The sequence below is a fragment of the Prionailurus bengalensis genome, chromosome A3 (assembly GCF_016509475.1).
Source record: "Prionailurus bengalensis isolate Pbe53 chromosome A3, Fcat_Pben_1.1_paternal_pri, whole genome shotgun sequence".
In the NCBI taxonomy this organism is placed as follows: domain Eukaryota; kingdom Metazoa; phylum Chordata; class Mammalia; order Carnivora; family Felidae; genus Prionailurus; species Prionailurus bengalensis.
The window spans coordinates 44,293,934-44,308,825 of record NC_057354.1 but is presented as its reverse complement, the minus strand read 5'-3'; the positions used below and the strand labels follow the sequence as shown (position 1 = coordinate 44,308,825).

Here is a 14,892-nt window from a genome sequence, read left to right as displayed (position 1 = left end):
ACTCTCAAACACTGCTGTTGGAATTTTTAATTTCTTCAAATTCCTGGAAAATTACATAGCAGGATGTTAGCCTTTACAATAGGCATGCACTTTGACACTGACATGGCACTTACGTCTAGGAAACCAGCTTAAAGGAATTGCCATCAATTATCAAGGACTTGAGTACAAGAACAATGATCACAGTGAGGATATAGAAAATACCTAAATATCCCAAATGGAGGTATGAAAAAGTAAACTGTAATATAACCATAGGATAAAATGTAATAGTTAAGGCCATGGGGTCTGGAATCAGACAGCCTGAATTCATATACAACTTAACCACATAGAAATTTTGGGCAAGTCATTTACACACTGTCTTATTTTTCTTTGCATGTAAAGTGAAGATCATAATGGTACCCACTCTATTGGATATCGTGCAGACTAAAGGATTCAATACAGGGAAAAGCACTTGAACAGTGCCTCAAGCATACAAAGTGTTCAATAAACGTCACTTGCTATAATACTAAGAAAATTTTTGTGATTTTTAATACTATGCTTATGCAGGCAGTGAAAATAATATCTTAAGTTTGATGCTATAGAGAAATGTTTATGATAAGTCAAAGAGCAGAATCTACCAATTCTACACATCTCTTCCAGGAAATGTAGGAAAGGGGAATAATGTTTCCTAATTCATTTCATGGGGCCAGCAAAACCAGACAAAGATAGTACAATAAACCTATGACCAACACTCTGGGTGATCACAGGTGTGAAAGTCCTCAATAAAACAGGACCAATTCAAATCCAGAAATATGAAAGAAAAAACACACCATGATCAAGTGGGGCTTCTCCAGGGTATATACATTTTTTGAAATCTGTAGTCAAAAAATCAATCCATGTAATTCACCATATTAACTGTCTAAAGAATAAAAAACATAGCATCATATCACCTGATGCAGAAAAGCACCTGATAAACTTCAATACCCATCTCTGATAAGAATTCTCAACAAACTGTAACTAGAAGGGAACTTCCTTAACTTGACAAAGGACATGAAAGCCCTACAGTAAACATCATACTTAAAGGACTGAAGGCTTTCCCCTTAAGATCAGGGACAAGGCAAGGATGTCCACTCAAACTCAACATTGTACTGAAAGTCTCGGCCAGTATGATAAAGTCAGAAAAAGAAATAAAAAATTAAAAAAAAAACCCACCCTGGGATCTGAACGTTTACAGCAGCTCTATTCATAATCACCAAAACTAAAAACAACCCAAATATCAACAGGTAAATGGATAAACAAGCTGTTGTACATCTGGTTTAATGGAACACTACTCAGCCATGAAAAGGAATGGACCTACCTACACATGCAACAGTGTAGATGAATCTGAGAGGCATTCTGCTGAGTGAAAGAAGTCAGTGTCAAAGTATTTCATCCTGTAGGATTCCATTTGTTTGACATTCTCAAAAAGACAAAACCAATGGTAACAGAGGTCAAACAATAGGGATGAAGAAGGGTATAACTGCAAAGGGTTGGTTTGACAAAGTTTTGGGGGACTGGTATTTTTGTTCTGCATCATGGCGATTTGAATGTATATTAATTTTTTTAATTCAAAAGCGGTATCCAAGATATTATATATAGTATTCAATCAATTTTGTAATATATGAGGGAGGAAATATACCACAATGTTGGAAAATACTGGAATTGACCTGTCTTCATGTCCAGATTTATCGAAAATAGGTGCAATAGGTTTTCTTTTTGCACTTAACCCAGCAAACATTTGTGATTTCAAATAACCACATTATGAAATCCTACTAAGAAGGTGATTATCATCGGGTTTTCAAAGCCTAGGGTGTTAAGGTCCTAGGAAACTTTGCTTTGTTTGGAAGTGGTGTTCAGATCACAGACTAGAATTGTAACACCAGGTATGAAAAAAGTTGAAATCTTGTAAACTCAAAAACCCCAACAGGAAAAAATTCATGGTTACTCATTTTTGAAACAACTAATCATTGCCATGGTTATATGAGGTGACTCCCCAGGTGGAAAGTAAACCAGCGATGTTAACTCTCTCCTGAAGCAAGTTAAGACTGTCCTAAGAGCCAGTATTTCCAAAAAAAAAAAAAAATCCCCCCCAAAATATTTTATTTGCTACAAGAAGTAGCCGCCCCCTCCCCCGACATTCCCTAATTTTCCCCATTTAGTGACTACACTAAATGCCAAATAATTCCCAACAAGATTCTAGCACTTCAGGAACATTTCAGATTTTGAAATAATTTCACTGAGTCCATCTACATTAAATTCATTTCTAGCCTTAATTTTCTGCTTTTTCCTTAAGTATTTACTAAGCAAAGAGTCAGAAAACCGGGCTCCTCCCCCAGCAGTAATTCTCAGATGTTAAGAGACAATAGCCCCCAAGATCTCTATCTCTAATACCCTAAGAAACAGATACTGGTGAAAATCTCATTGCAGAAAGCTTAGCCAAACTGCCTGAATGAACAAGCAACTTGAAAAAACTTTCCACAGAGAATTCATCCAGCAATGCTGTGCAAATGACAGGAAACATCATCCACCAGAGAAACAGGTCACCAGCCACATGCAGCCTTCACCCAGCACTTAGATATGGCTGCCATCCCTGATTAGGAGTGAACCTGACGACTGAGAAAGGTCTCCATGCCCCCAGTATCCTGAATGTTGACGGACTTCACACTCCTCTCCCCACCCCCACCTCACAAGCAGCTTTCGGTGCAGAGCGACACTGCTGGTGGTGGAATTTCCTTTAATTCTAGAAGCTACAATTTTTTTACCTTTATTTTTGGAGTAGGTGACAGAAGTTACTTACTTTGACTGTTGTTTCTGAATAAAAAGATACATAGGCCGTGTGTGGTTAGGACAGGGCAACACAAGTTATCCTCATGATGGTGAATCTGTGCAATATTCTGATTGTGGTGGTTACAGCAACCAACACAAGTGAGAAAGCTGTATAAAACATACACACACCTCTAACACACACTACACACACACAATACTATACACACATGAACAAATACTACACGCACATACATGCACATACACACTACAGGCACACACATGCTGAATTCACTACATACACTACACATACACACGTGTACACACGACACACACATACTGAATGCACACACACACACATACTGCACACATATGCTCTACACATACATATACACATACAAACACTACATACACTTAAACAGATACACATATACACATGCATGCACATGAGCACAAATGAAGCTCGGGAATCTGAATAAGGTTGGTGGCTTGTTATCAATGGTACTTCTCTGGTTATGGTATTATACTAGAGTTTTGCAAAATGTTACCATTCAAGGAAACTGGGGGAAATGTACTAGGCATCTCTCTGCATTATTCCTTACAACTGCATATGAATCCACAACTATCTCAATAAAAATCTCAGTTAAAGGAAAGGAGATGATGAAGACTATGCCTTCTTTCCCCCTACCCTGAGCATAAGCCCCATCAGGGGGCAACAACTCTTACCAGTTTCATGTATATGAGAGCTAAAGAGAGAAAGGAGGAAGGCAGGAAGGGAGGGAAGGAGGGCAGGAGGAAGGGAGCCTGAAATAAACTGCATTGCATCAAAATAAATTGTTCAGCTCCGTCATACTTATAACTGCCCCAGGACAACTCACTGAGTCTAGGAGAATGTTTCTGCTGAACAACACCCCCTAGCCCCCACTTCCTCTCCCACTGGATTCCTACTGGTTCTCCCTCCAGACAGGACATGGGGCAACCCCACTCTGAGAAACCCAACCACCCCCTGATAAAGATCCAGAACTGGAGACATGGAGCACTGCCCGGTGACATGGCCCAGTTGGATCACCTTACAGAGAAACAGTCAACAGACCCTCCTCTTTGCAGTTTCCAATCATCATTTCAGTGGCCTCTCTTAAATGAGTACACACAAAGGATCACTTAACTTTTAAAGAAAGCACATAATATGAAAAACAAAACGGAAAGACAACAGCAACCTGGAAAAAACCAAGTCCACATACAGAAAAGGAAATTCCAAAGACTACTTACTATTCACACACTTTAGGATATAAGCAATGATGCTGTATTGATGAAGCAGAACAGGATGTTACTAAAAATAACTCTCAGAGGAGGGAGAAAAAGAGCTCTTGGAACTAAAAATACGACAGCAGAAATGAAATCCTCAGTAGAACTAGAAGATGTGGTTCAGCAACCTATAGAAATTAGAGCAGGAGGATGAGGGAAAAATGGGAGAGAAGAGATCAGAAAATCAGAATATCAATCTTAGAAGTCAAACACCCCAGTAACAGACAATCCAGAGAGGGGAGAGAGCTTGGGTTGGAGGAATGCACACAAGTTCCCAGATCTGAAGGACATGAGCCTCCAGATGAAAAGAACCAGGTGAGTTCCCAGTACAATACATGAAAACAGAACCACCCCAGCCATTTAACTGATATGCCTGAACATTAGGAACAAAGAGCACCCATGCTTTTGGGGGAGACAGGAGGAAACAGGTAACATACAAAAGAACTAGAACAGCATCAGACTTCTCAGGGGTAACCCTTAAGAGCAATGCCTTCAAAACTGGGGAAACTGAGTTCCAACATAAATTCCCCCTCCAGCCAAACTATCTTCAAAGTGTGAGACTCGAATTAATGTATTTTCAAGCCTATTTTCAAATCTACGATGTCTCAAACCTTTGTTTTCTTGTTTCCACACCCTGTCTTAGGAGGCACCTGGAGTGTGTGATCCCCAGAAACGTGTACCACAGATGAAGGGATAAACCAAGCAGGGCAGGAAATGCATACAGGTTCCTTGCAACACAGGGAGAGCTGGGGGTTGGGGGGGGGGGGAAGTCATGGGCAGTATGAAGCTATAGGCAGATCTCAAGATGACAGCTGGGCAGCAGATTTAACAAGCAACCTATCCAGACTAGAACAAGCTGGAACAATCTGAGAAGGACTTCTGAAAAAAGAGAACTGGATAGAATATCTAATGGCAGTGTACATAGGCAAAGAAGGTGAGGGCAACCGGAGGAAAGTTTGGGCTTCAATTAGTGGTGAAGGCTTAGAAAACTAAGCAAATATTCATTCACATTTAGGACAGAAAAATTAAGCCCAGCGTGCTTCATAGCTCGGGTACAAAGAGCACTGACATGGCTGTGATAAATACTGACCACTGATCTATCCAGTGGTGTCTAGTCTTAGCTGCACACTAGAGCCATCTGCTTCCCTTAAAAAAAAAAAAATCCCAATACCCAAGCTATACCCAGGAACATTATGTCAGAATCTCTGCGGGGGGGGGGGGGGGGGGGGGGGAGGGTTAGACCCAGACATAAGTAAAGTTTAAAGTTCCCTCGTGATTACAAGGTGCAGAGAAGACGGAAACCCAGGAGCCAAGCAAAGATACAATTTTCACCCTCATGCATACTATTTCCCAGGTACTTATCTGTAGCAACTGCTTATGGTCTTGACTTTTGACAATCAGCTATACTCCACCCAGATGTCCTACCAGTAATCAAAGTCAAAATGTCCAAAAGTGAATGTTCCTTCTTAAAGATGGTGCTATTGACTCAGCAACGTTAACCTTCAGCACTCCCTTTCTCCTGGTCACCCATGCTTCCCATCACCCACTTTGTTCTTACATCAAAACCCTACCCAAGAAATGTGCTTGTTACTTCCTGTTCCCTGTGGGTTCAGAGCACACTGTTTGTCACTCAAGTGAAAATGACTTTTGCTGAGGTCAAACAATGCAGAAGCAGAGAGGGAGTCATGAAGAGAAAAACACAAAGTTGCAAATGTGAAATTCCTCTGAACTAGGTCAACAGAGAAGCAGACTTTAATTGTTCTCATTCTCCTAGAAATGAAGAGTGATGGACAAGGAATAATGGCTAGATTTCATGATTTAGATAAGCAATTTGTATTGGTTTGAATACCTCCAGAAATATCAAAGGCCTATTCCCCGTACCTTCCAATGTTTGAAGTCTAGAGTTCAAAGGGTCATGACTGCTCCTCCATCACTGAGGTGTCCAGGAAAAGTTGAGTTTGTTTGTTTGTTTGTTTTTAATGTTTATTTTTGGAGAGAGAGAGAGAGAGAGAGAGAGAGAGCGAGCATGTGAGCAAGGGAGGGAAAGAGAGAGAAGAGAGAATCCCAAGCAGGCTCTGTGCAGAGCCCAAAGTGGGACTCAAACCCACAAACCGTGAGATCATGACCTGAGCCTAAATCAAGAGGTGGATGCTTAACCACCTGAGCCCACCCAGTTCCCCTTGGGAAAGCTGAGCTTCTATCCAAGTGTCAAATGTCTATGCACTGCCATTCAAATTCACAATTCCCATATATACATCTCATTGAAAGTTAGGCAAGGTTGGGGAACCAGGGGTGCTGCTGATTAAGCATCTGACTTCAGCTCAGGTCATGATCTCACGGTTTATGGGTTCAAGTCCTGTGTCGGGCTCTGTGTTGACAGCTCAGAGCCTGGAGCCTGCTTCAGATTCTGTGTCTCCCTCCCTCTCTGTTCCTCCCCTGCCTGTGCTCTCTCTGTCTCTCAAAAATAAACAAAGAGTAAAAAAAAAAAAAAAAATTTTATTAGCCAAGGTTTCATTTGGGGTCTGTGCCTAAAACCTTATCACCTTGCAGTTCCCCACCATGTTTGGAGACCCAATTTATACCCTCACCTGCAGTAAATGGGAGAAGCTATCTCTCCTGCACCTGTGTTAATACTTGACATTATCCTGCATTTTCATTTTTGCCAACCTGATATTTAAAAATGTATTTCATCATTTTTAAAATGAGATTTCCCTGATTATTATTGAGGTTGAGGATTTTTATTGGTATCTACTGGTCATTTGCAACTGCTTTGTCAACTGCCTGTCAGTATCTTTTACCCAATTTTTATACATTTGTTTTTTGTTCCCCATTCATTACCAACGTAATTCCTTCGATTTTCTGGGTTCCAGCTTCTCCTTACTACCAACACCTCCTCACGCCATGCTGTCTCTCTCATTCGCCTCTCCTATAATTCTTGAAAATTAGCTGTTCGACGCCTCTCTTCCCACTAAAGTCTAAGCCACCATGAGGACAATATTCTGGGTATCCATCTCAGACACTGCTGTCACCCCAACAACTAGTAAAAAGCCTGCCAAATATTAACTGGATGAATGAATGGAGGTCCTTGGGTCTTCTACCAGTGGAGTCCAGGCAGAAACTCATTCAAGAGGTGCCACTGAAGACTGTTTCACAAGGGACCACTTACAAAGGTGGGAGTGGGAAAACTGGTAAGGGAGGTGAAGCCCCCAGGGATGAGAATGAGGACAGGACTGGTGCACCTGTAGCCACAGGAGAGAGTCTGGAAGATATCTTCCATGTCTTAGAACTCACAACTCCGTGATTAAAACTGCCTGGATGGCAACCACCACGTTTCACTAGAGAAAACCTTCTTCCACTGTATCCCTTAATACGTCAAATTCTCAAACCCTACAGGATAAAACCATGTTTCAAACTGTTGCAAAGACAAACAAAAGTCAGTGCCAAACAAACCCTCCAGAAACTGAGGGCAGGAAAAGAGCAGAAAAACTTGAATTACCTTCTGGAAGTACCACTCATTTGCTATGTGACTTCAAGGACATCTTATGAACTTTCTGTACCTCAGTCTCCCCAATACAAGAGTCACTGTACTATTATTCCCTCCAAAAACATATATTTAGCTCAAGGAAAAGTAATCTCCTTGAGGAAAAAGAGAGTTGCCAAAATCCTGTCCTATCAGCCAACTTCCACCAAGCCCTGGAATTCTCAGCAAATGGCTGGTTTTGCAATTCTTTTGGCTTTGCCAACCCTCCAGGGTATTAAAAAAATCTTCCCACAAGGATTCAAGGCTTGCAAGTAAAGGAAATCTTTGAGAAAAATCTGGGTTGATGAGCAGCTAAGAAAAGCCAGGAGAGACACATCTATATATGTTTAGGCATAAAATAGAAAAGGTTGAAAAGCGATGTGTTTCTAAAATACTGCTTCTATGAAAGCAACCTTCTGTTACTCCTTTACTCTCCCCAGTCGACTGAAAAAGGCAGTGTGATTCCCATTTTCTATTCGTGTCCTCCTCAGCTGGAGCTAGGCAATGCAGGGGCATGCAGCTTGGATACAAGTGGGCTTGGGATCAAATCCTGCCGCCTAATGAAGTGACACAAAGCAAGGTACTCACCTTGTGTGGCTCCATGTTAGCCCATGAAAAATGGGTAACAACACTGACTTTGATGGATGGGGGAGGGGGGGAAGAATTCTAAATCATGAGATTAAAACGCATGCCAGTAACTGAGCTCCTGACATGCAGTCGCTAGTTTTTATCACAGGTACTGTAGTTCAGAAATCAAAACAGCTTCTTTACTTAACAAGTGTCTTTTGAGCATCTACTAAGGGCAGTTGATGCAGATGACAAAGGTGAGCAAAGGTCAGAGGGTCCCTGACCTCCTGGAGTTTATTAGAATGTGGTGAAGAGGACAGGTTACTCAAATCACAACCAAACAAATACATAATTGCCAACTGTGATAAATGCTATGAAGAGAAAATAGCTCAAGGAGCAAAATGGGAGGACCTAGTCTGGTTGGGTAGATCTTAGGCCCGGAAGTGAAAGATGAACGAGCTGTGATTGGTAAGTGTGGAACTGGCATGTGTGACAGGTCTGGGGCCAGAAGAAATGTCACCCTTTTGAGGAGCATTAGAAAGACCAGTGTAGTGAAGCATGGAAGGGAGGGCAGGAAGGGAGGATATCCAGGCAGAAGAATCCAGCAAGGCGTCCCCGTAAACCACACAAGAGATCGAGAGGTCGTGGCCATTGTCCTCTGAGGAAGGGGAGGTCGCAAAGCTAAAGATAGGCTCTCAGCTTGGCAACTGAAATGTGCAGTTCAAGTACCCACACAGCCCTCTTTTCAGATACCACCTGTGGACCCCACACCTAACTTAAGATGGGCTGCCATGTTTTCATGATTGGAAGGTATTTCAAATATGTGTATATTTATCATTCACCATTTACCTCCTTGGGAAATGTCTCTGTCTCTAAGTTATTATCCCTGGTTTTCCAAAGCTAGCCACAATATACATGCCCACCTGCTCTCCTTACAATATAACCTGACACTCCTCCACTGAGTAAGTGGTGACATCTATGTCCCCCCTTTTTGAACTTAGGATGACAAATGCCAATGCTTTGGCCAAAAGAAAACAGTGGAAGTCATGCCACATGACTTCTGAGGCTAAGACATAAATGCTGTGTACGTCCACTTTATCCTCTTGGAACCCAGCTGCTGTGTTCTGAGGAAGTTCAAACTAAGGCACATGGAGAAGCCATATGGAGAGGCCATACATAGGTGTTCTGGGTAAATGCCCAGCTGAGAGTCCAGCCAACAGCTGGCCTCAACCCCAGACATGGGAGTGATGTTGCCTCCAGATGACTGCAGACCCAGCTGTCAAGTCACCCAGCCTTTCAATCTTTCCAGCTGAGCCCCAGACGTGGAGCAGAGATAAGCCATCCCAGAACACCCTGTCCAAACTCCTGACCCAAAGTATCCATGAGCAAAAACATAAAACAGTAGTTCTACACCACTACGTTTTGAGGAGATCCATTATTAGAAACAGTAACTGGGCCAGAATATATATGTAAACTTTGAGCTATATACATTACATTTTTTTTTCTTATTCATTACTCACCTACCTAGGAACTTTCTAGAGGGGATGTCTATCATCACTCCTGAGCTAGAACCTCTGGGCTTTATTTGTACCACTTCTGGAAAAAGATGACCAGGTTCCTCACTTCAGAGAAAAACTAAACATTTTCAGACCACTCAAAGCATACAAAAGTAATCCATTCTCACTGCAGAAACAAGAAAAAGAAAAGAAAACCTTCATTTAGCCAATCTGACACCTTACTTCAATTGGCTTTGAAAACAGATCAAAAATGCGATCTTTAAGATACAAAACAGATGAACACAAGGGAATGGAGGCAAAAATAATATAAAAACAGGGAGGGAGACAAAACAGAAGAGACTCTTAAATATGGAGAACAAATAGAGGGTTACCGGAGGGGTTGTGGTGGGAGGCGGGAGAGGGGATGGGCTAAATAGGTAAGGGGCATTAAGGAATCTACTCCTGAAATCATTAATCATTGTTGCGGTATAAGCTAACTAACTTGGATGTAAATTAAATAAATAAATTATTTTTTTAATTAAAAAAAAAATGTGATCTTTATCAGCAACCATAGAGCCCTAGCTAGGACTGAAGAGCCCTTGTTTCCCTTCCTGAAGAGGAAGCCCTTGCTTCTTCTACCGCTGAAAGCTCAAGCGTCTGTGAAGATGGTGTGCAGCTACTGAATGAGGCAATGCACATAAAGCGTACTGAGCTCAGTGCTTGGCACGTACAAGCCCATCCACCAGTTGTTACTCTTGCTCTGGTTATTGTGAGGATTCACATTTTTCTTGATTCCAGCAGTAACCCTTCCCCGGCTTGTATTTAATAATGCTTGCGTCCCATCTCAGCAGAAAGGAGTCAATACTGGAGTTTGGTTAGATGTCAGGAAAGGGAGCTCAGGTTCCACACCATCAGAAGTGTTACACAACACTATATAACACAACTGCCACACATCCTTATTTTGGTTTGGTAAAAGAACAGTCCTTTTTATAAAAAAAGAAAAATCGATATGTGTTAAGAAAACCGGCTTCTGAGAAGTTACATTTTAATCACGGTGTGGTTTTCAAGGTGAATTAAAAACTATATTCTCCTTGGATCATTAGGAAGGTACCCCCCATGTGATTATATAAATATTACAAAGCTGCACCCAGATGGTGGCATGAATACCAGGAAACAGAGGTGGGATCAAAGAGTCAGGCCACCTTGGGTTAGGTCCTCCCTCTACTCCTCAATTGCCGTGTGACCTTAAGTGAATCACTCAGCCTCTCGCAGACACAGGGTCTTTGAAACAAGGCCAAACTCCAAACTTTTTATCCATACTGAAAAGACACTTAAGTAGAGTTAGCACCCAAGTTTCCAGGGTAAGTCACTATTCTAAAGCTTAAGTATGCCAAAGGACAACCCCCCCGCCAAGCTAAATAACCACTTGCAGATTCACACACATTAATATCTTAAATATGATCTAAAAACACACACACACACACACACACACACACACACACACACACAACACCTGGGCCTGGCTGTGAATCAGCAAGGTATCACATAATGAAATCATGAGTATCTACTTGAAGAAAAGGTGATTCGAGACAGAATTACAACTGGCGTGCCATTTGGGGGCTGGATGGCATCCCCCTTCACACTGCTGGATTTTCACGGTGATCTTCAGTTGCTGAGGTGGGGGTCTTCTGAAAGCTTGCATTTATGGAAGGAGAGAGAAACAGAGAGAGATTATGGGAGGACAGAGATCAAGGGAAGAGACCAGGGAAAGGGCTGTGCTATGGAACAAAGTCGGAGTTGGTGGCACCTGAAAAGAAATGTCACTGCTAGGGAAACCATTTCAAAATGACATTCTAGTCACCAGGTTTCTAGTTTGCAGAATGTCTTCCACCCCCTTCCTCCTGAACACCCCGGCTTTCCCAGAGCCCCAGGCGGCCCCCAGCCATCGATGGACTTAACTATATGGGCCACATTGGCCATCCAGAAAAATGCCCCTTACATCCTGGAAGTGATGGGCACTCTAGAACTCCCAGAGCCCCAGCATGCAGGAAACATGGCCGGCATGTAATTGACTTAGAAGAGCCCTTACCAAAGATGGCATCAAGTACAGACTGGCTTTGCACTCACAAAAATCAGCAAGATTAAAAGGGGGTTAATGAAAACCCTCTTCGAGAGAATCAGTCAGTCACTGCTTTTGGCAGGTCCGACACTGCCCTTTAAGAGAAGTCCAGCTTCCCTCCCTGGCACACTCCCCTTCACCAGATAATCTGGGATTCAAGAGAAAAGGAGAGAGCTCTGGAGTCCTGACGGCTCCACTGAAGACTGGGACCGACTCCCTCATATTACCATATAAGATGAAGTCTGTCAAGAGGTCTGCTAAGACTTGAACCAAGAGGGACCACCTGCTTTCCCCACGAAGCACGAGACCAGCCAATCTGGGGGACATCCCCTTTTTAACCGATGCCACCCTTCACCATCACTATCAAAGTGCTTTTGTGCTGCACTTCATAACGCCTTGTATTAGAGCTACATCTTTCTTAACACCAAGGCACATACTTGTAACGGCTTTTTCTTTTTCTCACAACCATTTTTACGGCTGTTTTCCCACGAACCATGCCACTTGAACTGCTGGGATATAAAACCGTTTTTACAACATTCTTTTTCTTCCAAGTCTTTCCCTCCGTTATTTAGACAGCTGCCCCCCAGGGTCCAAACTGTTTTCAGTGGACAACTGTTCTGAGCACATTTCTCCACAAGGTCTATTTCAGCTCAAGAAAGGCCAAGGACAAATAAGACAAAAGTTGTGGGGAAAGGGCAGACCCACTGCAGGGCACCATGAGAGCAGAATGCAGCGAGACGGGGCAGCACAATCTAAATCATTTCTTCCAGAGCTGCAAGTGCCCAGAAGGGATCAGTCTTCCCTGTGAGTGGTCAGTGAAAGAGAACAAGTCCATTCCTAAACCCTAGCCAGGCGGCCAACACTTTTCCTCCCCGGAGTTCCCCGCACCTGTTCTAGAAAAGCGGGTAGGGAGCTTTCTGCCTGGTCCAGACCGCCTGTTCCGTATGGGGAACACTGGGAAATTATGTGTTTCACCAATCAACCAGCCCCCTTCGTGCCCTCAACAAGCCGAAGGTGTACAGGTGGTTACCTGTACAGGTACCAAATCGTACCGGGACAACTTCATTGCTGGCCTTGGGGGACTTCTTTAGGGGAACAGCCCCCACCCCCTCCGCCACCAGTCCCTCCTGCCGGTGGGTAAGAAGGACAGAGAGCCAAGAGGCACAGGTAAGGGTCCCCAGGGCCAGCCAGGCGCCCCCGCGTGCCGGCCGCGACTCCACTGCGCGGTCCTGGCCTCTAGGGCCCCCTCCTCCCGAGCCCCTCCGAGGGGCAGGGGGAGTCCTCGTGCCCGGCACCCCTTCCTGCCGGCCAGCCTGCTCGCCCCGCGCCCGGCCCGGGAGCCCCGAGCTGCCGGAGCCGCAGCGCCCACTCGGGGCGAGCCGCGAGCACTCACCATTATGCTCTTGCATGCTCGACAGCGACCAGAGCAGCAGCGCCACCAAGGCCAGGAAGCAGAGCTGGCTCAGCAGAAGGTCCCTCCGGCGGCTCCGGCGACGCTCGCGGTCCTCGTCGTCGGGCGACGGCATCCTCGGGCGGCAAGGCAGCGGCCCCGGCGGGGGCCCCAGCTGGCGGCGGCCGCTCCTGTCGCGGGCGGCCGCGGCGGGGACGGCGGCGGGAGGCACCCCTGCGCGCTGCAGCCGCGCGTCCTCGCTGCGCTCCCGCCTGGCCGCCGCCGCCGCCTCCTCTTCCTCTTCCTTGCCGCTGCCGGGCTCGTCGTCTTCGTCCTCGTCGTCGCTGTCGCTCAGTCCCTCCTCGCCCTCCTCCTCCTCCTCCTCGCCGCTGGCCCGCGCCGCCGCCTCCCGGCGCTCGGGGTCCCTCTCCTCCTCGCGCGCCATGGCTCCCACGCTCGGCGTCCGCGCTCGGCCTCGGGCGGCGGCGCGGCGGGGGCGGCGGGGGCGGCCGGGAGGCGGGGGCGGCGGCGGCCGAGGAGGAGGAGCGGGGAAGGACCGGCGGGAGGAGGGCCCGCCGCTGGCCAACTCCGCGGGCTGGCGAGGCCACCCGGGCTGGCTCCGGCCTCGCCGGCTGCGGGAGCGCGTCGCGGGACCGCCCGCTCCCTCACTCCATGGTCCGCGCGCGGGGAGCGGGGAGCCGGGGCCGAGCGGGGCCGGAGCGCGCCGGGAGCACGGGCGGCGCAGCTCCCGCAGCCTGCGGCGGCGCGGCGGCTCAGGCTCGGAAGCGGGCGGGGGGCAGTGCCGGGGACGCAGCCCGCGCTGGCCGGCGCGGCGGAGAGGGGGCGCGTGGGGAGGAGACTGAGCTGGGGAGGGAGCCCCGTGCGCGATCCTTCGGCCGTGCGGTGCCAGGGGGAGGGAGGGGGCGGCGCAGAAGGCCCCCTCGTGGGGAGCACGCCGCCGGGAGGCGGGTCTCCGGGCAGAAGGAATCGCCCGAAACTTCGGAGAAACAGAGGGGGTCTCTTCAGCCCCCTCCCCACTGTCTGCCCGGAGCGGAGACGCCGCGAGTGCGCTCAAGCTGCGCGCGCCCAGCCGCTAGCCGCGCCTCCTCCCGCGGGCCTCCTGGGTTTCCCTCCGCCCCCTTGTGGGGATCCCCCGCGCGCCAGCCTCTGGACCTGGAACCGGACTCTCTGGAGGCACTTGGCTCACGAGGGTGTCCCGGCTCCCCGCGCTGGCTCAGCTCACACTTCACTCCCAATCGCGCTGGATCCAACCCAATGCTGTTGCTGAAGGGAGGAGGGGAGGGGGGAGGGGCGGCTGGCACTGTCCCTGAGTGAGGCAGCCTGAGGATCCCTAGCCAACCTCGGGAGGAAGACCCTGGCCTTCCGCGGGGAGCATCAGCCTGCCCCTACCCCCCATGAGGAGGAAGCTCTAGTTCCCCCATTTCCCTGCCCCCAGTTCTGCTCCCACCCTCACCTACTTAGGGTGGTATCTGTCCTGGAGTCTGGACCGGCCCACAGCCCTGCAAAAAGGTGCCCATTTAGAGAGAACACCTAGTGGTCTCAGAACCACCCACCCTTCCTGCGAGGGTTTCCAGGTGCCTCCCTAGGTCTGCGGGCAGGATGGCAGATAAATAGACCTGAGATACAGCCTTTGCGATGGGGCTGAAAACAAAAAAGGATCACCTGGACACCAGGGGTCTGTCTGGGTGACTGTCTC

General features: G+C 46.9%; 1 protein-coding gene across 2 annotated transcripts in view; it reads right to left on the bottom strand.

The window, feature by feature from the left end:
• SLC24A3 (solute carrier family 24 member 3) overlaps window positions 1-14,262 on the bottom strand; it is a 485,964-nt gene extending 471,702 nt beyond the window's left edge. Inside the window, exon 1 of one of the 2 annotated variants that reach the window (XM_043602975.1) lies at window positions 13,179-14,262. In XM_043602975.1, coding sequence (XP_043458910.1) covers window positions 13,179-13,620 — 442 coding nt within the window. In that variant the 5' untranslated portion in view covers window positions 13,621-14,262. The remainder of the gene's footprint in view (window positions 1-13,178) is intronic. The other variant, XM_043602976.1, reaches the window with a different exon arrangement.
• Window positions 14,263-14,892: the final 630 nt, after the last annotated feature.